This window comes from Eulemur rufifrons, chromosome 18, assembly GCF_041146395.1.
Source record: "Eulemur rufifrons isolate Redbay chromosome 18, OSU_ERuf_1, whole genome shotgun sequence".
Lineage (NCBI taxonomy): Eukaryota > Metazoa > Chordata > Mammalia > Primates > Lemuridae > Eulemur > Eulemur rufifrons.
In genome coordinates this window covers 27,660,874-27,687,712 of record NC_091000.1, presented here as the reverse complement: position 1 = coordinate 27,687,712, position 26,839 = coordinate 27,660,874, and the positions used below count along the sequence as shown (strand labels likewise).

The window sequence follows — 26,839 nt, the reverse complement described above, 5'->3', positions numbered from 1 at the left end:
TTTATCAGAATAACTGAAATCCACTGTATCAGCCACTGTATCTTCTAATATTGTATGTCTACTACAAAAGTATGTGACTTATGTGTTTGACCATTTGACTATTTGTCCTTGAACAAATCTCTTGCTCCCCCCACAATATCACTTTTCTCCTCATTCGTACTCATTCAAGGCCAAGGGAACATGGAGGAAGAAGCAGGTACTTTGGAGTCAATACGGACCTGGGTTTGAATCCTGGCTCAGGTATTAGCTGTCACTTTGCTCAAATTATTTGACCTTTTGAGCCCCATCTAAATTAAGAGTAGTTTTAAGATCATACATAAAGCTCTTAGAGCCATAGGTAAGGAACTTGTGTTAGTTTCCTCTTATGTACACACCATAATGCTTTATTTAAATAAATGAGGCATTTATTACTACCACCCTGTGAGAATGGAATCCTCTGAAATGTGGCATGAAGGAAGCAAAAATCCATGCCCCCCTCACGTCCTCTTCAGCCCTGCATAGTTTTACCTTCTTTTAAAACTGTTATTGCAGCAACAATCAAGTATTATATCAGATATAAAAGGAAAAGCAGAACCAAAAGGTACAGGGGGATGGAATAAGAAATTTATGCATCGAACATACTTAAAAATTTAGAATCTGTACTTAGTTCTGTAGAACAGATTTGTTATTTGCCGTTTTGCCTTCAGGTTATTCTGAGAGTCCCTAAGGCAAAGCTGTCTACAAAGACTTATGGTAAAGTGAAAATATGAAATTCAACCCAACATGGTTTATATATACTACTAAAAAACCTCATTTGTTTCAAAAGTGGTGCCAATAATGCAGAATATTTGGGTGATCCATTGTGGGGGACTCCCGCCTGGGTGCTGAGATACCACGTAAGTACAGCATGGTGCAGGCCTTCCGCTTGCAGCTACAGGTCCACCTTTGTCCACTTTTAAAATGAAGGTTCTGCGTGTGAGTGGATAGTGGGTTACCATGTAACAGTATTAAGAGATCAAATCTACTCCCAGATTCTTTTTGGACTAAAAAGACAAGATACTGAAAGCACTAGCTTTAAAAGACCATTTATTAATAATCTTAAGTATTTACAACTCATGAATTAAAATGTTTATCAATTTATTACCGATAGGTTATATTGTCTGGAAGAGGCTTCACCTGTTATCTTTACCACTTGCTTTTCTGATAGAGGAGAATTCCAGGTTACCTTTTTAACTTTTTACATTCTTTCTAGATGTTTTGAACCACACAGTATCTGGCTGTTTTAGGAAATTTCAATGACAGCTCATTAAGAGGCTTTCCAGGAAGATTTCTATCTCTGAAAAGAAGGTCCCACTAAGGTTCCACCTTAGCCACCACCACATAACAGCTCCTAAATACCTACTGTGAAAAGCACATTCCAATACAAATAATGACATAAACATATACCAATATTATTCCAATGGAAAAGTTTAAGTACATGACAGTGATTAAATAATGAAAACTAATAGATTAAATAATTGAAAATTAATTGGAATCTTTTCAAGAAACACATGGAGACATAGCAAGGATTATTTATGAAGAATGTACCAAGGAGACCTGATACACTTAAGTAACAAAAACTCCAGGCTAAATATAAATAGTTCCTTTGTACACATTTTGTTAGACCCCAAAGGAAAACATTTTAAAGCTTTAAGAAAATTACTATAAATTACTTCCTATAACTTGTGTTTTGCATGGTTCTAAAATGTTCACAATGCTATAATTTACTTAATTTTATGACAATATAAAAAAATAAATACTGCCATGCATATCTTGACATCAAAAAAACATTAAATAAATAACTTAAAATGCAGTCTAGAGAAATTGCTCCTACATACTTATTGTTAATTAAGGAGGACTCAAGCAAGTTTGAGTTCTTACAGCATCCTCAAACTGAAAAACCTTCAAAATAAGCCAATTTAATGCCCTTAAATGATCAAAATGTAATGCTAAGGGAAAAGAAAACAATGCAAGCCAAAACTGGAGTGCAAACACCTTTTTCGCTATAGGTTTTAATTGAAAAGATTTGCGAACTAATGGGATTCTTTCCCAAGGGCATGCTGGAGACATGGAAGGTGAAATGATAGAAACTTTCCATGTCTCTATCCTTCCTCAGGCAACTTCTTATCCTATTTCAGTTTCCTGAAACATCCCTGGTTAAGACTCTTGTGATTAGAAAGACTAAGACAAGCATTTATAAAAGTCCATCAGGTTCCTCATTAAAGCTGAAGTCACACACTAGAGACAGGTGGTCTGAAGGATAATTGAAAGATGGTAGCCGGTTCGGTCCAATCTGTTCTTCAGTTAGCAAATCGAGAGCTGACCTTACGCTTAGCGCGTGTTTGGAATACCAGATATAATCCAGGGTATGCCGGCACTCCCCTGAGGTCCGGATCTTCCAGGTGGTATATGGGGGTTCAGACTGCCCATCAGCACTCAGCAGCTTGTAGGCGCTGTTCAGGTTGAGGCTGGAGGAAGCAAAGTGTTTGTAGACTTCTTCTGTTGGCTCTGCATTGAAGTCCCCACAAACAATAAGTGGAATCTTGGCGCCTTGGGTGATGCTTTGCAGGTTTTGGAGAAGGTCACAGCCTTGAGCTGATCGAAACCGCTCCCAGCCAGTGCGTGCTTTTAAGTGGGTGACAGCAATACAGAACTGTCGACCTGACTCCTTGCACTCTAGGGTCTGTGCAATGGCCACTTGATTGGTTTTCAGTGTCATGGCCGTCAGCCTAATATTGGCACTGCTGACTAGCTTGAATCGGTTTTGGAGAAAAAATAAGGCACAGCCATCTGGTCCATTGTTGTGTTCTACATCTAAACAAGGTGACCAGGGCTTGGGGAAAAACGTGCCTTGATAGCCCAGTCTACTGAGGAGTGGTTGGAAAGTGTCAAAATAGTGGTCCACCTCTTGGAGGCACAGTATATCTGGCTCGTAGGCTAGGATTTCTTCCAGGATGAGACATTTCCTTTCTTCCCATTTTAATGCTTCAACTGGGCATTGTACAAAGTTGTCTTTGCCTTCTCCAAGAGCTGAAAAGAAAAATCTGGTCAGTTGTCAGCTACTACAGAACCATGACTTCAACATACCTGGGAGTCTCTGGGCTTGATACCACTTGGGACCCTCAGAATGCTTCCTCTGCTTCAGAGGCTCTGGGTGATTCTTCTCTGCCTAAACTGCATTAACCCATCCAAACTAAAAAACTTGTTACCATCTGGATGAAGCATGCAATTGATCTTCTTTTGTATTAAAACTATTTCATGTAACTATATTCCAGGATATAAGTAAGATCTTTGGTTTTAGTTTTAATTAGGGAAACGGTGTCATTGCAGTCCCAGGGATCTTAACTATGTCAAATGAAATAAATATATCTAACACTAAATACTGTAACACAAACTATAATAAAACCATGTGAACTGATATAACTAGACACTAACTCAGAATGAATGGGACCTGTTTTAAATGGGCAGCCTTTCCTACTTACGGATGAACACCTGGAAAAATAAAAGAATCAAAGATTGGTAAGTGAGACAGTATTCCCTTCTTTTCCAGCAAAATCAAAATAAACGAGGGCTTTTTTTCCTTAAAACTTTAACCACTACATAAAAGGCAATGCTACAGAAAGTTGACTGATGCGTCTGTTTTTTAAGTTTGGCAGACCTTTCTACCATAACAAAGTAATAATCTTAATGAACAGAGAATTGAAGCAATATCATTTTGGCCTCAAGTTATACAGATGAGTCTGGATGAGAATCTGGTCACAAGAATACCTAGATTCACTATCTCCCACAAACAGCTGCCATTCCCTGCAGAAAATTCTAGGTTACTGATTCAGTTTCTTCCCTGCAAATGCTATCTTAGTGCTATGACTGAAAGCTGGAGGCAACAGAAAGGTTAAAGCTGTTTCACTGAATTGCCTAATAAAAGACACAGTCCTTTAAATTTGGATCTGGTAGGAAGTAGACATTGTTCTTGGATAGCCCACAAACGGAAGGTAAAGAACTAATCTTGAGTTGCTGGCTTTATTAGTGAAAACTAAATGACTCCCTTCCCCAACCTCCCCTTCTGGGAATTCCTCATGCTGCTCTAAGTCACCCCATCCTACACCCCCATCTACTCACACCTCTTCTCTCCACATAAGACACCAGTCAGTGCACTGGGCATGTACAGAAGCAGAAAGGAAGTCACAGCAAATGTAACTGCTCAGGCACAAAAGCAGCAGGCATACCTTGGGCGAGGATATTCCATTGCATGACCCTAATAGGTGGGTGTCTACTGGGGCAGTCTGTCCTCAGATCCACAAAATCCCTCTGGAACCGGGGAGGTCGAGTGTGCAGGACAGCCCTGCATTCCTCAAGAAGTTCTTTAGGATCAATGGGCTCCAGGTGTTCTGGGTCAGGTGACACCAAATACTCTGGGTGCTGGGAGGCAGTGCTGCTGTTCAGTGTCTTGGCGAGAGCACTATAGAGTCTGCTTGTACCGTTTCCCATGGAACACGCTACAGAAAAGGAAAGCACAATTATACACCCAGCTCAATTGCAAGATAAAGCATTTGCTGTCCATAGAAACCAGGAGCTCAATTTAGGGCAATGTTTCCAAATTCTTGTATAAAGCCATTTCTGTAGAGGTAGATTAAAGGGGTCCAGGTTCTAGCTTTCCAGTAGGACAGGTAATTTACTACTGTTAAAACTCATGTCAGATTAACAAAGACAACTACTTATAAGGGAGAAATACCTTGAACTTGATGGTCTCTTTTAACCTAGGATTTGTCTTTCTAATTTATAAACCCAGTGTTACAAAAGCATAGCTTAAAAAAATCCACATTCCTTTTTCTAAAAAGAACTCAAAGACTAGTTTGTAAATATTAGAAAGCCCACATTAATCTTGGGGAATAGATTAGGTTATAGCAAGCTGCCCCCTAGTAAGCTCATCTGTACAGATCCCTCTGTTATGGAAAGTACTGGCTGGATTAAATCTACATCCCATTTTTCTTAGATGTTAAATATAAATCAGGGCTTGGGCTTTTGGTAGAACTCTGAACATCACTGAATAGTATAGTCTACTGTCCAGTATCAGTTGCTGGATTTTTAAAAACCCAGAATACCACCTTCTCATGAGTTGTCCACGTTTCCTGGGATTCTGGCAAAAGAAAGAGTGAAGAAAAATGTAGGAAGCACCAATTACACTGTCTTCATGAGCATTTTTTTAGTGCTTTGCTTTTTATCTTAATAGATTTTAATTCATTAAGGAGAACAGAAGGCAATCTTCACCTAATTAGCATGAGAGAAGTTGTATCTGCCAGTTCACTGGAAAGCAGTTGATTGCTCTTTCAGAGGTCAACCGTGTTTTCTCTTCATTATAATATAAATTAGGGACAAGTTTTACTTTCAGTAAAACATCCAAGATTCTGTGCATGACGAATCCTGGTACCAAGCAATCTGGATTTCCTTACCCTATCTATATCCTTGCCTTCTCTTGAAAGACACAAAGCTTTCTTTATAAAATTTGCAGGCTCACTGACCACATCTCAAATCAGCAGTCAATCAAATTCACTGTGGCAGGTCACAAAGCAAATTCAAATATTCACAACTAAATGTCTTTGAACACCAAGGTCTATGAGCATGAAAGCATGCTCTTGTGTTCTTTTTTCCTCAACTCAAGGTAGTTCTTTGTGCCCAGTAAGAAAACTAGACTAAGGCAAAGAAACACATACTGGTTTTCCCAATACTCAGGTGTGTGTGCATCTGCAAGCAAGTGTGTTCACCCACAAATACACATACACAACTGCTTCCAGGTGCTTGATTTCAATATTTTCACTGATCTGCCTGCTTATCTGAGTACATGGGCCCAAAGGAAGAAACTGTCTTCTTGGCTGGCAGTGCAACTTTGAAAGTCTTTCTTCTGGTATTTCCAGTTTTTAAAAAAAAGTTAAATGTCCTAGTGGTTCCCAAGTGTGGTTCTGATCAGCAGTGCCAGTGTCACCTGCGATCACGATCCCCAACTGTGTGCCAGCGTGTTCCAGGGTACCACAGCACGCTCACGGGGCACTATGGTATATTTTAAATTTGAAATAAACAGTGATATTTGATACCATCAAACTACAGGCAAACTGCTCTATATTCCTTCTGATGACATTATATCTTTGCCAGCCTGAGTTTTGGGGTGATTATTATGATAAAAACCAAGTACCATGCAAAAAATGAGTGTGGAAAAAGAAGGTGATAGTGACCAATAGGAGTCCAATATTTTAGGAATCTGTGAAGTCAGAGGAACAATCCTGAACCACATTTCCTTCTAAAAATGTTAGAAAACTCAATTTCACATAAAGAGAATATGGAAGAGAACATCACTGAGACACTGAAAGCATGCCAGAAGACACGCCCAGGACGCAAATCACACTGTGCCCTAGTGCAAAGTGAGCTCAAAGTCATTAAGAAAATAATACAAGACATGAAAGAATAATAACCTAAATCAGAATTAAGAAATTCGGAAATGAGGCACTAAAAAATTAGTAATAAAAAATAAATGAGGTGAAAAAGGATTTGAGAAAAGGTGGTAAATACTGAAAATAGGTAAAGATCCCAAATATGGGTAATAGTAATAGGTAGTCAGTGAGGGATTCCAGGTCTCCTCGGGATGAAAGTGGGCCCCTGTCCTGGCACTGCCCCACCTTAATCCTGTCTCCAGTGACTGCCATACCGGGGGAGGAGGGAATACCCTACGAATCTGCCAATCAGAACTTAGCTCACCAACTGCAAAAGAATCCAGAGGACTCTTGGCCTCCGGGCCAAGCAGCATAGGAACCACAGAGTCTGGAAAGTGACCTGGAACAATCAGCTTTCAGAGAGGCTCATGGAAGATCTGCATGAATAGTAAGACTTGGGTCATATAACTCCCAACTGTCTAATCAAAGTAGTTAGTTCCCTGGTGATGTCTGAGCCACGAGAGAGGTCCCAATCCGGACACTATAAAACAAGACCGAGACCATAACAAAGCCCCCTTTTTTGCTTGCTCCCTTTTGCTCCGACAGTGGGTCTGGTGGTCATCTGTGGCGTATGTATCTCGCTCTGTAAACCTGTACCTTGTTCTTGCTCTATAAGACTGTTTTTCCTCAGTAAACCTTATTTTTGGGTTTGCCTTGCTTTGGTGCATTTGGTCATTTTTCGGCCATGAGCATAAGAACTGAGAAAACAGAACTGACATTTCAGACTGAAACCCGATAGCAGGAGTTCTTACAGATGAAGACCAATGGGAATAACATAAGTCAAGAAAACTTTTAAAACAATGATAATTGAAAACTAGATATTGAAAAAACACTTGGCATACCTGAGAATATCAACCCAGAATGACCAACATTTGTAAAGAAAAAGAAAAAAATCCTTTGGGCCTCTAGGCAAAAATAGCAAGTAACTTACAAGGAAAATAAAATATGACTATTATCAGACTTCAACTGCCAGAAGAAAATGAAGTCACATTTTAAAAATACGCAGGAAAGAAAATGTGAGCTAAGGATTTTATTATTTTATTTTTTTAAAGACAAGGTCTCACTCTGTTGCCCAGGCTGGATGGGGTACAGTGCCACGATAATAACTCACAGCAACCTCAAACTCCTGGGCTCAAGGGATCCTCCCGCCTCAGCCTCCCATGTAGCTGGGACTAGGTGTGCACCACTACACCTGGCTAACAAGGATTTTATATCCAGCAAAACTGGAATATTGTCTTCGTGACTCCTTCTTGAGGAATCCACTAGAGCAAGGGTTGGCAAACTGCAGTCAGAGATATTTTTGTATAGTTCTCAAGCTAAGAATGGTTTTTATATTTTTAAAGAGTTGTTACACACACACATACAAATATGTGCCAGGACTGTTTCTGCCCACAAAGCCTAAATATTTACTATCTCACCCCTTTCAGAAAAATTTTGCCATCTCTGGAATTAGAGAACAAACTTCAGACCAAAATGACCAGAGAGACGTTGGTATAAGAACTGGTGGTGAGCGTTAAACATATAGCTACTTAGAAAGTCAAATATGAATGAGGCTTAAAGGGAGAGTACAACATGTAATGACTGTATGATCCAACAATGAACACATGAAGATTGAGTACACCAAAAAAAGGAGTACGCAGGATAAGGAAAGCATAGTCAATTAAAAAATTTTAAACTTTTTCTTAGTGATCATAACCAGTAGTGGTAGTACTGGTATTGCTATTCTGAGACTGTTGTGTGTATGTGAGACGAAGCAAATGGTATATTCTAATTCTGTCATTCCCTCTTGGTTTTTTTTGGAGGGGGTCTAGTTTTGGAAACGCATTTCATAGGCTACTAGCTACAATTCTTGAGAAAAACATTCTTGTTAAAGCCAGCTCATTTTGGATCATTACAGATTATTAAATCTGATCATCCACTTTTATTTGTGATTTAGCCTCTGAAATACTTTTGGTGGTTTTCAAAAATTAAATCTACCCCCAGAAGACAAAGCTTTTGCGATGCAGAAAAATGATCAAGGATATACGTCAGTATGGCCAAATACTAAGCCCACGAAAGACCAGTGCCAGTCCCAGTTACGTGACTATTTAACTGTGCCACAACTCTGCAGACCTGTTTACACATCTTTAAAATGAGGGCTTGTTAAGTGATCATAATTTCTTCAAGATTGATTGGAAAAGGCATCTAGGTTAGAACAGGTGGAAACTTCAAATCTACAGTCATATGTTCTTCATATAACATCTCTATTATTGGCACTGGAGACACATATCTTTTTCTCTATTAAGAACAGTTGGATGTTTCATTCATTCAGGATGACTTATTCCCTTTGTATTTGAAATCCAGAATGGACAATTTCTGTCAGGTGTGACAACATTACTCAGGTATGAATAATGCACTGAAATTTGCCTTTAAAGAAAGTTTTACTAGCACAGACCTTTTGCCCTTGTTTCAGTGTAGATTAATTCACCCGAGAAAGGTATCACTAGGCTAACTTTTGAATAAGAGACTAGGTAGAGGGGAATTGTTTACTCTAGTCCGGTCTCTGGCCCCTTAGACCTTACAGAATACCCAAAGATGGTCCCCAAGATAGAATGATGCAAAACTGAATGCCAGAGTATTTAATAACAACACAACTAGGACAAGCCTTCTAACACTAAAGCTCCTGGGAAACTGGTTAATGAATGAGAGTGCTGCACAATGAGCAATTAGGACAGAGAGACACAGATGGTCCTGAAAGACATTGCCACTCACTCACCCTCCTTCTGGACAATTTACTGAGGGACTCCTACGTGGCAGGCTCTGTCCTCATTGTACACTCTGCAGTTTAATCACCTTCTTTGCAGTTTACTCTCCCAGGCAGCAGGACATTACTGGCAAGACTCTAATCTTCTTAATTTAATCTAATCCCACAGTTCTCGGATAATCTCTCTGCATAAGTACGTTAGTTAACTTTACATTCTTACTTCCCTATTCTCTGAGTTTTGGGAAGGGCAGCTCACACCAATAAATTATGTGCTGATCTTTTCCCTCAAAAAAGTTAACAAGTATTTGGGGAAATATTACTATGCATGGATTAACAGGAGAAAAACTGAGTGCTAACTATGCAGAATGGCTAGCGTACAGTAAGGGTAAAAACAATCAGAAAGAGTAAGACTACCTAGAAAAAGTCTTCAAAGAAATGGTATCTAGATACAGAGCTTTGATTTGTTGCTACACCACTTGGTCCATCACAGGTAGCCACCCCTCATCCCTTGCCCCTTTCACTCACACACACACACACACATACACACACACAAATGGTCACTCATTCTTTTTTTTTCCCCCCAAATATTTGAGTGCCCACTGTATACCAGACACTACCCTAGCCTCATGGAGCTATATCAGTGAACAAAACAGACTAAAACTTCTGCTCATGAGCCTATGTTCTAGTGGGGAGAGACAAACAAGGCTCTTGTGTGTATGTGTACACACATATGTGAGGGCATGTAGCTGGCCATATGGTAAGAAGTGCTATACAGAAAGAAGAGGTGGAATAAGGAGTGGCTGCATGCTATTATATTCATATGTGACACTCAAGGAGGTCTCACCAAAAGATGGAATTTGAGCAGAGACCGGAAAGTGGTAAGGAAATGAGCCTTACGGAGAACTGAGAACACGGGGGCAGAGGGAACAGCTAATGTAGAAGGAACAGGCCTGGCAAGTTTGACCGACAGTAAGGGGATTAGTGTGGCTTGAACAGAGTCAATAGAAGGAGATCAGATCAGTGACCTAGAGCGGACAGGAAGCAGATGTGTAGAGCCTAATAGGCCAGTTTAAAGACTTTGCTCTTAATCTGAGATGGGAAGCAACTGGAGAATTCTAAGCAGGAGAAAAATCTGATTTACATTTTAAAATATCTCACTGAAGGATGTATTAAAAATATACGACACTGTAGGGAAAGAGGGGCAGAAGTAAGAAAACCCAACAGAGGGCAATTAGAATAATCTGGGCAAAAGACAGTGGTGGCCTGGACTAGGGTGGTAGCAGGGAAAGTGATTAGATTCTGAATAAATCTAAAGTTGGGCCAAGAAGATTTGTTGATGACTTGGATGTGGTTTGTGACAGAAAAAGGAGTCAAAAAGATCTCCAAGGTTTCTGGCTGAGCAATTAGAAGGATGAAGTTGCCAACAACAGTGGTTAGGAAGACATGATGGGGTTTGCAGAAAAATGCAGTTGGGCAATTAGACGTGAAGATCAGGAGAGAGGTACAAACTGGAAACAAACATCTGGGAGATATTAGTGCACAGATGACACTGAAGTGAGTTTATTAGAGGAAGAAAGGAGGTCAAAGGATTGAGATCTGGAAAATCTGCAAAGGCAACATGAGATGATATGGCCGCAGGAGGAGGAGAGAAATAAGGAGAGTATGATCTTCCTGGAACCAAGAAAAGAAAGAGTTTCATCCAGGAGGGAGTTACCCCTGAGTCAAACGCTACTGATAGTTCAAGGTAAATGAAGACTGAGACTAGATCTGGATTTAGGATATGGGAAACTTTGGTGACTTTAACAGTAGGAATTTTTGATTTTTGGTGGAGTTGTGAGAATAGGAAATAAGACAGAATAGAGAAGTATTCTGAGGAAATTTTTCCCATAGAAAGGAGAGAAACAGAATAGTGGCAACAGAATTTTTTTTTTTTTAAAGCATGTAGCTATTAATATTATACTGTTTGTTAATGGGGGTGATATAGAAGGAAAAACTGATGAGGGGACTTCTGGCATGATGGCATGAAGAAGCTTACAGATTCTCTCCCCCAAACACAACTATAAACTTGGACAAAACTATCGCAACCAATCAATTCAGTGCTCTGGATATCAACCAGAGGCATACAACAAACCGAGAAGCTTTTATTCATTAAAAATATTGAACTTCAGGTAAAAACAGTGCTAGTCTGTGACATTCTTGCCCAGGGCTGCTCCCACCTCCTCCACCCCAGCTCTATGGGAGCAGTTCAACCAGGGCGGCCAGGCCGTTGAGTTACAGTTATGCCTCCTTTAATGACGGGATCCTCCCTTCAGAGAAATGCCTCCTTAGGCGATTTCATTGTTGTGTGCACACGGTAGAGGGTACTCACGTGAACCTAGATGGTTCAGCCTAATACACACCTAGCCTACAAGCGTGTTACTGTGTGGAGTACCGTAGGCAACTGTAACACAATGGTACGTATTTGTGCACATAAACATGTTTAAACATAAAAAAGGTACGGTAAAAACATGGTATAAAAGACAAAAAATAGTACACACCTGTGTAGGGCACTTACCATGAATGGAGCTTGCAGGACTGCAAGTTGCGCTGGGTGAGTCAGTGAGTGGGTGGGTGAGTGGTGAATGAATGCGAAGGCCTAGGACATTACCATACACTGATGCAGACTTTATAAACACTGTACTTAGGTTACACTAAATTTGTAAAAAATGATTTCTTTCTTTAATAATAAATTAAATTTAGGTTAATGTAACTTTTTCATTTTATAAACTTTAATTTTTTAAAACTTTTTAACTCTTTTGTAATAACACTTAGCTTAAAACAAACACAGTGACTATTTTCTTTCCTTATATCCTTATTCTTTTTATTTTTTTTTTTAAAGAGATGCAGTCTAGCTCTGTTGCCCAGGCTGGAGCATACTGGCATGATTATAGCTCACTGCAGCCTTGAACTCCTGGGCTCAAGTGATCCTTCTACTTCAGTCTCCTGAGTAGCTAAGACTTAGGCGTGCACCACCATGTCCAACTAATTTTTTAATTTTTTTTTTTTTTTTTGTAGAGGTGGGGGTCTCACTATGTTGTCCAGGCTGGTCTCGAACTCACGGCCTCCAGCAATCCTCCTGCCTTGGCCTTGCAAAGTGCTGGGACTATACACGTGGGCCACCTTGCTGAGCCTGTATTCTTATTCTAAACGTTTTTTTTCCTGTTTTTAAAATTTTTAATTTTTTCTACTTTTTAAACTTTTTTGTTAACAACTAGGACACAAACACATACATTAGTCTAGGCCTACACAGGGTGAAGATCATCAATATCACTGTCTTCCATCTCCACGTCTTGTCCCACTGGGTCTTCAGGGACAATAACCCACATGGAGCTGTCATCTCCTGTGATAATAATGCCTTCTTCTGCTTACCTCCTGAAGGACCTGCCTGAGGCTGTTTTACAGTTAACTTTATTTTTAATAAGTAGAAGGAGTATACTCTAAAATAAGAACAAGTATAGTATGGTAAATACATAAGCCAGTAACATTTATTATTATTATATACTGTTCATAATTGTATATGCTATATACTTTTATATGACTGGCTGCTAAGTAGGTGTGTTTACACCAGCATCACCACAAACCCATGAGTAGGGAGTAATGCATTGCACTATGACATCATGACGGCAGAAAAAAAGGAGCTATGATCTAAGTAACTTTGGAAAATGGTGTCTTAATGGCAAACTATGGCAGAAGACAAAAGAAACTGTACATAAACACCATACTCTAGTTGGCAAAATTGTTTCTCGTGGGTGTGTTAACAATTTTGAAACTGCTTTACATATATATTGGGGTTGAACAAGTAAGTAAATGGGTGATGGATGGTGAGAGCCAGGTTTCTCACTGACAAAGAGGGAAGTTACAGATAAAGGAGGAAAAGCAAGAATAAATCATGTGGTACAGTGTTGGAGTCAGAGACATCAGTATGAATTCATATTTACCTTACTACAGATATCAAGGTATAGATACAAAAATAATTACAAGGGTGCGTGTGTATGGCTTAATATATATACATATATTTCCTAGCTGCATTTCCTGAGAGGGCCAAGAAGCAATGGCACCCCAGTAGCAACAAGCACATCCAGTACACAGATCTTGGTTTCTAATACCATTCTCAAAAACAAACAAAATAAAAGAATCGGGGCTCCTTGGAGAAATGGCTGAGGCAGGGAAAATAAAGACAAGCCTGGGACAAGGAGCCAACCTGAAAGAACTCTCAATGATCAAAGCTGGAACAACTGGGGCAACATCAGATCATAACCCAAAGTGTAAAATTATTAATAGTATCTATTGAGTCCATAATAAAGTAAATAAGTGATTGAATAAATGGAAGAGTGGGTGAGGAAGAGACAAATCTTCTTTATGGAAGAATTCTAAATAATTTGTGTAGACACAGAGTATTGGGGGAGGGGGAACAGTGGAGAACCCTGGCAAATACTACTTTGACCAGATGATGAAAGTCAATGTCAAGTGATTAAGTCATGTTAGCATGCGCCCATGGTGTGATGAGAATGTCACTTTACCTCTGTGGACTTCCTCCCCACAACCCATAACCCCAGTCTAACCACAGGAAAATCATCAGAAAACCCCAGTTGAGAGATGTTTCCACAAAATACCTGACCAGTATTCTTCAAAACTGCCCCAAGTCTTGCAAAACACGGAAAGACTGAGAAACTATCACAGGCAAGAGGAGTCTAAGGAGACATGATGTCTAAATGCAACGTGGTATCCTGCACTGGATCCTGGAGCAGAAAAAGGACATTAGTGGAAAAACTAGTGAAATCTGGATCAAGTCTATAGTTTTGCTAGTAGTAATGCACCTGTGTCAGTTTCCTAGATTTGACCAATGTACTTTGGTAATTTAAGATGTTAACATTAGGGAAAAGTGAGTAAGGGGTATGCAGGACCTCTCTGTACTAGTTTTACAATTTTATTTCAATATAAAAAGTTTATTTGGAGAATAGATCTGACTTAAATGTAAGAGATCAGATTATACATCTAGAAAAAAACACAGGAGAAAATCTTTGTGACTTTTTAAGTTTAGGAAAAGAGTTCTTAAACACAGCACCAAAAGTATAAGCCATAAAAGAAAAAAACTCTGATAAATTGAATTTCATTAAAATTAAAATATTTTGCTCTTGAAAAGACACCATTAAGAAAGTGAGAAGACAAGCCACAGATTGGGAGAAAGTATTTGCAAATCATTTATCTTATAAAGGACTTCTGCCAGCAAATACACTCACATACACACACACACACACACACACACACCCCTAAATAAAACTCAATAATAAGACAATCTAGTTTTTAAAAAATGAGCAAAAGACTTGAAAAGCTATTTCACCAAAGAAGACACAGAATAGCTAATAAGCACATGAAAAGATGTTCAGTATCATTAGTCATTGAGGAAATGCAAATGAAAACTATAAGGAAATACCACTATGTACCTACTAAAATGGTTATAATCAAAGACAGATCATACCAAGTACTTGTGAAGATATGGAGCAACTGGAACTCTTTAATGCCACTTGTGGGAATGTAAAATGCTACAGCCATTTTGAAAATAGTTTGCTATTATTTTTAAAAGTTAAACATAATTTAGCACAATGACGTATTAGCTAATCATTTAGTTTACCCCTAATTGTACTTTTTCCATGCTACAAATGTGTATTTTATGTCTTTATATGTCCAGGGTTATTGTTAAGATAAAAATAAAAGCATGAGATCCGGCATGGTGGCTCATGCTACTTGTAATCCCAGCACTTTGGGAGGCCCAGGTGGCAGGATCCCTTAAGGCCAGGAGTTCAAGACAAGCCTGGGCAAGAGTGAGATGCTCTCTCTACAAAAAACAGAAAAATCAGCCAGGTGTGGTGGTGCATGTCTGAAGTCCTAGCTTCATGGTAGGCTGAGACAGGAGGATCATATGAGCCCAGGAGTTTGAGGTTGCAGTGAGCTATGATCATGCCACTGCACTCCAGCCTGGCAGACAGAGTAAGACTCAGTCTCAAAAACAAAAACAACAACAATGTAAAGGAACCCAGAAAGTAAAAAGTGAGAAAGTAAGAATTTCTATTTTAGAATGGTCTTTTAAGTATAGACATCCTGTCCAAGGCAGACCCGTGGCAACCCCCTAAGAAAGAAACAAGACCGTAGGAGCTATTTCTCAAGGCTACGTTTTCTAAAACTTTCTGGTAACATATAGACATCAGTACAAAGCAAGTTCAAAACTCCAGGCTAGGGAATTAATAACTAAATAAATATAAACACTACAAAGACTTCACTTACAACACAGTGCCAAGGCTGACCCACCTAGGGACTGCAATGTAGTAAGGCTATTTATTTGAATTTGAAAACAAAATAAGACTAAAGATTAAGGGGTACCTTTCTCTCCCTCCCACCCTATTATGGTTTGAATGTGTCCCCCAGAGTTCACGTGTTGGATACTTGATCCCCAAAACGGCAGTTTTGGGAAGTAGAGCCTAATGGGAGGCGTCTGGGTCACAGAGGTACCGCCCGCACAAATGGATTAATCCTGCTATGGGGAAAGTGGGTCTGTTATCACAGGGGTGGGTTCCTTATAAAAGAAGGAGTTGTTCTGTCCTTCCCCCTTGCCCCTTCCACCATGGGATGACGCTGCAAGAAGGCCTTTGCCAGATGCCAGCATCCTGACCCTGGACTTCCCAGCCTCCAGAACTGTAAGGTATCAATCTCCATTCTTTATAAATTACCCAGTCCAAGGTAATCTGTTATAGCAGCCTGAAATGGACTAAGGCACGCCCTAAGAGTGACAAAAAAGATGATAATAGAAGATAATGGTAGATAATGAGTACTGAATGCTTAATATGCATTACTCACAAGTTCTGCTTGCTTTAACTGCATTTGCAATTCTCATCACAATCCTAGGACTCTTATTATGCCATTTTATAATGAGGGAATAACAGTAACAATTCTCATGGTTTCTCACCTATTTTTAAAAACAGTCACTTTTAGAGTATCAACCATTTCTTTTTCTTTTTCAGAGACAGGGTCTCATTATATAAGTAAGCCCAGGCTGGTCATGAACTTCAGGCCTCAAGCAATTCTCCAAGATTTCCAAGGTTTCAAACCACTCTACTGAAGTTATATGCCTTAGTAGGAGTTACTTACTGTTCTTTTAAAAGATCTTCAAACATTCAGAAAAGCTCAATATTTGAGCTTAATTTCTGAGGCTAGACAGCACAAATAATCCATCCAGGTGGCAATCAAGATATTGAAAAGTACCCAAACTTGTCAAAACCTCTGCTGAACTTTATTCGGCACTCATACTAGCTTCTGGGTCTAATTTATACATGTTTGGAGATGCATATTTTGGATTTGACCCCATATGTATTTGGTTTTTGCCCCAAATTCATTTTTTACAGCCACTTTACTAGAAAAAGAATCAGCTATCATTTTCAATGTAACACACAGATCATATTGTTTATACAGGCAAGAGGCACATCAAAATGGCATCATCTCTTACGCCTCCTATCCGTTTAGCAACCCCTTCCCATCCCTTGCCACTGACTCATTCTATAAGCATATTTCCATGTACATTTAGAATTGGATGCTTTCATTCCTTGTACTATTATTATTACCTCACTGCCATTTTCTTTATAAGAATAAATAACTCTTCTTACTCTTATGATAGCCTTTAAAGAACTGCCTGAGAATTCAGATTACTTAGATTTCTGAACTACAGTAGTAGTATGTAAACTCCTCCCATTTAGCCATCCTTTCACTTTCCTAAAACACGAAGCAAAAGTGAGCTGATAACTAAAACGTTTGAATACGTGCATACCCTTAATACTACCAATTACTACACACTTCTAAAGCAATCTAGGCAGATCACAATACAAGTCCCTAAGAGGGCTGACTGTGAGGAAAATGATCAGGATTTAATGAAGTATCTTCACATCAACAATCAGAATGTTGGATAACATCCCTGATAGTTAAGATCCAAACTGATTGGGCCAACCTTTGCCGAGGTCCTAACAGCACTCAGACACCACAGAAGACAGACACCGGTCCACATAACGTTCCTCCGGGTACCCAGCAATTGCTTGGGCTTTGCCTATTCAGAGTCTGAATAATTTCCCTCACGATTAGTTTGAGCTTAGCACCTTGAGAGGGTGGCTCACCAAAAACGCTGATTAAAAATCAAAGAATAAACAAAAGAGAGGATTCTCTTGGATACACACCTGGGAAGCTGCCGAAGCTGATCAGCCTTGGGCCCAAAGAAACCTCGAAATACACGAAACACAAACTGTAACCGACAAACGTCACAGGAAGGCATCACCGAAACAGCAATCCAATGCTGCCATCTACTGGCCATGTAGTAGACCACTTCCGAAAATTAAAACGGCTACCTTAAGCAGCTGATTTTCATTAGGCTTCTTAGCGTAGGTTCCCGAATAAATGTGGCCACCTCCAAGACAATAGAGTGAAATTCACACACGACAAACATCGACATAAAACAGCTTGTATGTTGGATATACAATATACTTATTTAATATATACTAAAGGAATCGATACATAAAGACTCATAGCCACTGTGCTTGGCTCTAGGATCAAGCCAGGAGGACTGTTTCTTACACCTGGCCTGCTTCTCTTAGGTCACACTTGGATATTTGCACCACAGTCCTTGTCTTTTACTCATGAGACTCTAAGCTCCCTGCAGGCAGGGACTATGTCTCCCTTATTTACCACTTCCCCCAGCACCCAACCTAGTGCTTTACAAAATGTTAGTGCAAGAATGGATGGTAGTGACAGCAAGTGCCAAGGAACCCAGTCAAACCCTGAGGGAGGACCGCTTTTTATCAGCAGAGCATTTTATGGTATACCAAGCACTTTTACTTGCTGTTCCCTATTACCCACTCAAGAACTCCTTGGTTATCATTAACACCATTGTATAGATAAGGACACTGAGGTTCAGAAATGTAAATGACTTGTCCTGAGTCACAGTTATAAATGTAGCTCTATCTTTCTGGAATTCTGACAGACTGTGGTGTGTCCCAACAGCTAGAAAACCAAAACTCCAAGAGTAAAACATGCCCCTTGAAGGTCCACCTGGTAAATGAACCTGACCACCTTCAAATTTTGCATACTACGGACTTGTATGCCATTACTTCCCAGATCCCAGAGACTGGATTCTAAGTGCCAATTTAGGAAGATATTTTTCTGGTAAGAATCAAATATTGTAGTCAGTGACCAGTCTCCAAATGTTACTGAGTACGACTGACTGAATGTAACAGGCATGCCTGGAGCACTTAGCAATTTCAGCAAGGCTTGCTATGTGAGCTTACTGAAGCCTGAACTCTCCTCAGGAAGTTCCAGCTGCAGCTCAGCAGAGACAGGACAGGCTTCCTGTGAGACTGCCTGGTTTCAAATCCTGGCTCCACCTTTTACAATAGGATCCTGGACACCTTATTTACCTCTCCATGCCTCAGTTTCTTCATTTGGGGATGCCTACTTCATTTGGTTACTGTGAGGATTAACTGAATTAAACTGGACGTACCTAACACATCCTAAGTGATCAGCTAAATGTTAGCTATTCTGTTACATTCAGTGAAGCTCCCTTTCCGGCTTAAAGAGAGGGCTATTAACATTTGAGATAATGTGTCAGACTACATCCACATGTTTTCATTACTCTTTCCAACAATCCAGCCAAGTAGGTATTATGTTCACCATTTGACAGACGTGGATACTGAAGTTAAGAGATTGCAGTATTCTCAAGATGGCAAAACTAGTACAGGGTTTGGCCCTGGAGAAAGTTACTTTACCTGTACCTTGGACTACTGCTCGTCAGCATCTCCAGCCGTGCTGACATCGTGTCAGGACAACTGTGATGGATGACTCAGGCCAGGGTGTGAGCCAGAGGCACACACAGCAGCCCATTCTTCATGCCAGGAATAAACAGAGGTCAAGTTCCACCTCCTCTGTTCGTCGACGTCACAGCCATTACAGCACACGCTGGCACAGCACAAAGTGTACAAAGCAGTGTCACGCCCCGCATGGCATTACCAGAGATATCAAGTGAAGGTCATGATTCTCAACCTAGTGTGTCTAAAAATACAAGCACCTAGACACAGTGTGACAATCCAAAGGACCTTTCTTTGCCAGGCAGCAGTCACAGACACATTCTTTGGACAAGACTGCCAAAGTGTTTTCCGGACAAAGCTGAGCTGTACCTTCAGTCATGACAAATTTCTCTAGAAAATATCTCTAAGGAAAAGGAAATCCCTCCACAATAAAAGCTAGTTTAACACAGTTGATGGGTGCTCAATTGTGTACTGGCTGGCTAAGTATTTCCACAAGCTGGGCTTTTCTAGCACAATGCTCTGAAGTAAAATGAAGGAAAAGCTAACCCTAAAAATCTGGTGCTATCCCATCGCTAACATTTCTGGGACACTCAAGAAAATGACCTGTTTTTACAGGGATGAATGGAAATATGAAAACTAAAAGGAATACTTTGCTGACAGTACAGAGTTCTCTCCAGATCAGGGGTCTACAAACTATGGCCCACGAGCCAAGGCTTGTCGGCACCCTGTTTTTGTGCTGCCTGTGAGCTAAGAAAGGCTTTTATATTTTTAAATGGTTGAAAAAACCCTTAAGAATAGTAATATTTCATGACATGTGAAATGATATGAAATTCAAATTTCAGTGTCCATAAATAAATTTTATGTATTGTATTGTCTATAGCTGCTTTCACACCACGACAGCAGAGTTGGGTAGTTGCGACAGACATATGGCCCGGAAAGCCTAAAATATTTGCTAGCTGTCTCTTTACAGAAAAAGTTTGCCAACACTTGCTCTAGATTATATTAAAATGAGCTAGGCACCTGTAGTCCCAGCTACTCAAGAGGCCGAGGCAGCAGGGTCCCTTGAGCCCAGGAGTTCAAGGCCAGTCTGGGCAACAGAGCAAGACCTCATCTCAAAAAAAATAAAATAAAATAAAATAAAATTGTATAGTCAGTTTGTATGTATATCAGAAAACCAGTGAAAGGATTTATAGTCACTTAAAAATGATGGGAACCAGTTTTCATACACAAATTTGCTTGAATAATTAAGTCACATGTAGGAATAGAAATTTCTTTAATAACCTCAAGTAAAACTGTCAATGGCTTTAAAAATCTGTATTCCAACTACTCATTTTTTAGAATGAGAATTGATACACCAATGATAGTCAAAGGTCATTGGGCAGGTTGACTCCAGATCAGGAGAGCAAAGTGGAACATACATTTGCTTTCTCTCCTTCCTAAGATCTTTCAAGAATAAAGTAACTACATTCAAAAAATGTTAAAGAATACATCAATAATACCGGGGTACAAGAATGAATATGTGCCATCAATGTGCCAACAATTTGAAGGAATTCCAGGAAGACAGAAACAGGCTTGAATTTATAGAGAAACCAGAGTGGAGAAGATGGCAACACAAGCTACCAAGGGTAAAGATGGTTCTTTCCAAGGGCACCTTGAAGAAACTCCAAGCGGAGTCAACAAATAGGAAGGGCAGGAGAGGGGCAATTGTTAGGGTAATTCATTCGGGAATGAAAACCGAAACAGCTGCACTGGTTACAAGTGGCCCCTCACACAGACAAAAGCTGGGAAGGGTAGAAGCAAGATGGCTCCAAAGAAGCACGACAAGGGCTCCCAGGGGTAAAATGGACCTGAAAGGCAAGCAGACCAGATCAGGAGCTCACTCCGAACCTCAAGGATAGTTTTAAAAAAAAGGGTGGTGGTGGTGAGGGGTTAGAGTAAGACTAAAAACACAGAACAAAGCCTTCCTTACTTTGGCAAAGGCAGGGGTCCCCAGCCTGTCCCTTCCAAGCAGTCTACGGGGAAGCCGGGCTGTTCACTCTGCCGACAACCTTCCCACCTAGAAAGCTCGCAGACTGCTTCCTTTTCAGGAGAGAGGTCTGAAGGAGAAACAGGCAGCCATATCTGCATATATTTAAAAGCTACAAGAGATATTATGGATGCAAAACATAGGCTTCTATGAAAAAAGAAGCAATTACAGAACTAGTAAATGTCTAGGAATTTAAAATGACTGCAGAATAGAAATCTTTTCAAAATCTCATGAAATAGAGAAGAGAGAAAGACATTAAACACGAAGAGACATGAAGGATTGATCCATATGACCAACAATCTGTCTAACAGGAGTTCAAGAACATGAGAACAAGAGACAGTAGAGTGGATAAAATAATCCCAGAAATGATATAAACTTTTCCTGTGCTGAAGGATGGTCTTTAGATTGCATGGGCATACCAGGTGCTCAGACATTCACCCTGATGAACCTTTTGAACACCAAGGATAAGAAAATCTTGTAAGCCTCTAGAGATAATCAGTATTCACAATGATATTTAAAGTTTGGAGGCAGAAGATTTTTTATTATGGGCTTGGTGTTACTGCTTTAATTTTTTTAAAAAATTAATTAAGAACATCATTATGAAATGATTTCCAAATAAAATTCAGAATTATTTCCAAATGAAATTTCAGAACCAGTGTTACAGCTCTTTTATAATTTGTCTATCCGGTTTTTACCAGAAGACCCACCAAAAATTTAAAAAATTAAAAAAAAAATTTCAGAACCATCTGACAGAGAAATTAATTCTAGAAATAAGTGTTTGACCTACAAGATTTAAAAGATAAACATTTCCCTTCAGCAGACCCTCAATGATAGTTAACATCCATAAAAGCAAAAATAAAAAGGAAATAGAAAAGTATTACATCCCAGGTATTACTAGAATCTGCAGAGTAATGTCCTTTGTACCCTGTGCTGGACAGGTAGGTACTCAGAGTCACAAGCGTATCTGCAGACTTGCAAACACACCTGCCCAAGTGCTGGGAGCTCAAGCAGCGATGGAAGGACAGAAAAGAAGGGAAAGGAAGAAGATAGCTGGCAGAGAGGATGCATGAGACGAAGGGACTTCCCAGATATCCCTCTGCAACAATTCCTTCTGTAATTTCTGCTGCACTGTAACTCTTTAAGCACTTATTGTTACGGACTTCTCATACTGCAGCGTGTCCCAAAAGTCAGTTTTACAAAAGTTTTCCTTTGTAGTCTCCATACAATATTTGTAAAATCTTGTAATGAATATTTTGTAAATAAAGGTACATTTAGCTACAATTTCCCCTTTCTCCTATGTATGGCGACTTTGGGAACACCCTGTACAATTCTGAATATGGAATATAAGTGGTTTTAAATTTTTCTTTTCTGCGTAACCTCCCACAATCCAACAGCACTCTAACTTTTGGAGGCAGGAGAATTGCCACATCAGAGAGACATTTATGGCAGGCTTCTAAGCATTTAGTAAAATGGGTCTCCTCACAGGTGTGGTGTTGCCAGTGAGGTGGCTGTCATCTACCCTGGCTACCTGTCAGAATCACCAGGTGCTCAGGCCCCACTGCAAATATTAAAATTCAGAAGATCCGAGTGGGGTCCAGGCATTTTCTTGATAATGGAAGGAGAAAAAAAATTTTTTTTATAAGGACATTTAAATCAGATGGTACTACTTTTCTTTAGCTTTCTTTCCCCTGGGCACTCTTGCCCACATCTAGCTTCATGGTAACTATGGTTCAAGTGTTGGTTTGAGGCCACAAAGAGACAAGAGGGCAGGTAAGGTTTTCACTTGTGGTCTTACTCCTTCTGTGGGAAGGCTGATTTTCCCCTATTCTGGGGATAAGTATAAATCAAAATTATCTTAGCTGCTTTGCACAAAAGTCCAAGTGGGTTTACGATGAGGCCAATCACACATGCACATTATCCTTCAAATCTCTGAGTATTTACTGAAGTATAATACCATCATTTAAATGGTTATCAAGGCCCTATAAACTCCCATTAGTCAGGAGTGACTTTGAACAGCAAATACACAAGCTGTGAGTCTCCCTTCTGCTCCTTGTCTTAACAAGAAACCAGAATATATAACTGCCTCACTTTTCTTTTAGTAAGTATCACAGAAACCTCTTTAGTTATTGTATTTCCCCCCATCCACTCTCTAAGTATTATGACTGCATGGATACACTTCCATTACAAAGTCAGCGTCAAGTTTATTCTCACAGAACTTTCACAGATATGCTAATTTCTTCCTTATAACCTGCTTTTGTTGGGTGAATGTTCTTGCTCAGGGGTCTCCTGAATTGCCTTAGGCCCAAGCTCAAAGATCTTAACACTCTTCAGCTTCCTCTTCAGAGCCTCTCAAACTCCCCAGGAATAAGTACCTTTGGAAAGGAGGGGTGGAGCTCACAAAATACTCCCCAGACTTTACAAAAAAGTCACCCGGGGCACTCCTAGGATACACAATTTACCAGGCTTCTCCTCAGGAAACGGATTCAAGCAGATCGGTGAAAGACCAAAAATATGTATTTCAACAAGTGTCGAAGACGATACTGGATATACCTCTTTTCCGAAGATGTTCACCACTGCTCCGCGTCACACCTGCTACCTTCTTCCAGGAATTGTGTGGCCACCTCTTCCTACTCCCCCCAACCTACCTCACCCCTTCCCAAATACCTTCCTTTCACCTATTCAAAGTAAAGTTTTTTTGAAAAATTCAGCCACCCTGATTTATCTTTTCAATTCCTACTGCAATTAGTCATGTGGCACAAGGTTATATTTCCCCTTTTAAGTGTACTGTTCAACAAGGCTTGTGGATAAATTGCTATCAATTTATCTCATTTTTTTTTTTTTTAGGTAAAGTATAGTGTAAAGAGACAGCAAGCAAGGTTAAAAGACTTGCAAATGTTTATATATAATCGTGTTAAATGTGATTCTGGAGCCATGGTTATTAACCCAAAAGCCCCCAAGAGCTCCCTGCATTTAAACTACTACCATAGAATGCTACAGAAAAATGATGCCTTAGTTCTCCCACAAGGAAAGCAATTTATTCTGCAGAAGCTTGATAATTACAAGCTTTCCCATTTTTTCTCTCTCATAAGCAGCTTACTCACAGAGTCAAAGGACATACTAAATAAAGCCTCCTCCTCAAATGAGCTGGTATTTGCTGTTAAAATTGTACCAAGAAAAAAGCAACATGTTACAGTGGTGGAGAACAGTAACTCAGCCAACTCTTCATTATCTGAGGAGGAGGAATCGGGAGGATAGCATTTATAAACCCACAGATGCCTCCTGCCTGCACTTCACCCAGTACAGTAACTGTGGCAACTGCCACCTCTTTATGGGGACTGCTATCTTCGCTTGAGAAAAGGAAGCAAAACACTAAGATCTCCAACGTCCCCTTTCAATTTTAACAACCTAGAATTTGATAGCTCCAAAGGGACTGTACTGTCTTCTTCCCTATAAAAACTCCAATTGCCAAGGGCCTGAGTTAGGAAGGACCTGATTATCAAATGAGGCCAAGCACTGGGACTCACTACTCCCCCTCACCAGACTGGAGAGAAGAATGGCTTTCAGCTCCATCAAGGCCTCTCCCACACGTGGGGGCCGGATGTCCAAACTTTGGGACATTTAAGAATAATCTGGAGTTTTATTATTGTTATTTTGTTCAGAAATGTGGAATCCAGGGCCACCATGAATGATTCTGATTTAATAGGTCTACTAACAGGATCCAAGAACCTGAATTTTTAAAAAGAACCTAATTAGCTGGTTCTGAGGCTCTTTGGGAATTACTGCCCATTTTGCAAAGTGCTTCTTCTCTCACCTTTCGTCATCCATGCCTAATGCCTTTCCCCAGTTGCTCCTACTTTTCCCAAACAAAATGTTTGGATAGCAATCTCTTCCAACCCTAACCATGCTTCAAGGCCTAGCTCAAGTGCCAGCCACTTCCAGAAGCCTAAAAGCATCATCACTGCTGAAAGGGACTTCCCACTCTCCTGCGCCCTTGTGCCATTTGCAAATCAAGAGAATAGAAAGTGTCCCCTATCACTAAACAGCCATTTCTTTGTGCAAATCTCATCTCTTACTGGGCAGTAAACCCCTTAGGGAGTGACTAAAGCTCACATTTTTTTACCTCCTATAATAAAACACCTACATTAAATGAGACATTCTGTAAGGACCTTCCTGAACGAGAGATCAAGTAATTAATGAATGAATGTGGGCACACATTTCTTCTAACAAGTAACCAAAGCTAAAACTGCACAAAACAGGACAATTGTCTAGATTTAAAAATCTATGACTAAGTTCATTCTTTCTAAAAAACAATATGGAGTTTTGAGTCTCCAGTAAATAGCTTAACATCCCAATTTTAAAAGTGTATCCCAGCCTAAATAACATGAATAGAGCTTAATCACATTTCAGGTGTTCCCTTTTGTTAAAGAAAGCCACATTGAACCTATTCTTTCTACTGCTCAATTTGTTCTTCTTAATCCAAAAACTTTCCTAGCAAAATGTAGTTGCCTATAATCTAAACTGGTTATACAAATGTGTTAAATAGCCATAACCTGAGCACAACCAAAATACACTTTTAGAAAGTGCTAAGAAATAATTGCCAGTTTTGAAAGAGAAACTGCATTTTTCAATTTTAAAAGTGTAATTAATATGTAGCCATGGTAATGTGTCCCTCAACATAAACCGAGGTGGCAAAAAAGGGAAACCCAAAGCAGTTTAAGATGATGTATAAAAACTGCTACTGGTGAAAGGAAGGTGTCACTTTTATAAGATCTTAACCCAGGTATACAAGACACAGACTGACCCTAAGTATTAACAGTGAAAGACTAAAAACAAAAGCAAAAGTAAACAAAAACCAAAAACAAATGTAAACGAGTCATATGTGTTATTAACATGACTTTAAAAAAAAATCAGAACATCTGGGCCATGCACGCCACACGATCAAATAAGTATCACGGTAAATTTTTTCCATAAAAATTTCCATAAGTAGTGCAATAAAAAGTGTAACCAACATAAATAATTTGTGGCCTCGGAAGGGGGAAATTCAACGTAGGTCCAGAGCGAGAAATACCGAAACCAAGGCATCCAAGGAGGGTCAAGAGGGAACCTGGATTCACTGTTCCAGTTCTTACCAGACTTGAGCGAGCCCTGGGCAAGCTGGGAGAACGGGAAGGAGGAAAAAGGGAACAGCGACGGCAGCTCCGGGAGAGGACCCGCTCCCAGGCCCGACCCCACGGGGCTTCCCATTCATTCCGCGCCGTCTGCAGGGTTGCCCGCCCGGAAGCGCCGTGCACTCACCTGTTCGGGAACACGACCTCACGGCGCCCGAGGCCGCCGAGGCCGCCGCCAGGAGGAGGGGGGACGCGGGCCGGGGGGCAGCCGCGGGCCGGGGGACAGCCGCCGGCGGGGACGACTGGCGGCGCAGCCCGGGGGTGGGCAGGCGGCGCAGGCCGGGCGCGTCCCTCTGCAGCAGGGCCGAGCAGAGCCGCCGCGGGCTCTGATACATGCCGGGCGCCGCCGCCACAACCGCCGCGGCCCCTCGCGCGCCGAGGAGCGGAGCCCGGCTGGGGCCGAGGCCGGCGAGCCGAGCAGACAGTCGGGGCAGCCCGGACCGATGCTCCGAGGCCCCTTCTCACCCCGCCCGGGTCCTGGGGAAAGTCCGGGGCAGCCGAGCCTGCCGGGAGGGCGCGGGAGCGCG

At 40.5% G+C, this 26,839-nt stretch overlaps 1 protein-coding gene and 1 pseudogene across 1 annotated transcript; one reads left to right on the top strand and one right to left on the bottom strand.

Annotated features, from left to right (window-relative positions):
- Window positions 1-1,145: 1,145 nt before the first annotated feature.
- NOCT (nocturnin) lies at window positions 1,146-26,839 on the bottom strand. Its single transcript, XM_069492913.1, has 3 exons — window positions 26,440-26,839; window positions 4,245-4,514; window positions 1,146-3,048 (listed from the first exon to the last, which is right to left on the bottom strand). The coding sequence occupies exons 1-3, from the start codon at window positions 26,645-26,647 to the stop codon at window positions 2,213-2,215; spliced, it is 1,314 nt and encodes a 437-aa protein (XP_069349014.1). The 5' UTR covers window positions 26,648-26,839; the 3' UTR covers window positions 1,146-2,212.
- LOC138399235 (U7 small nuclear RNA) lies at window positions 21,798-21,851 on the top strand (annotated as a pseudogene).

Excerpts from the sequence above, each read along its gene's own strand:
- NOCT (XM_069492913.1), bottom strand. The coding sequence starts at position 26,647 with ATGTATCAGAGCCCGCGGCGGCTCTGCTCGGCCCTGCTGCAGAGGGAC. Across the intron at positions 4,515-26,439 it reads GAGGTCGTGTTCCCGAACAG|CGTGTTCCATGGGAAACGGT; the intron begins GTGAGTGCACGG and ends CCTTTTCTGTAG. Across the intron at positions 3,049-4,244 it reads ATGGAATATCCTCGCCCAAG|CTCTTGGAGAAGGCAAAGAC; the intron begins GTATGCCTGCTG and ends TTTTCTTTTCAG.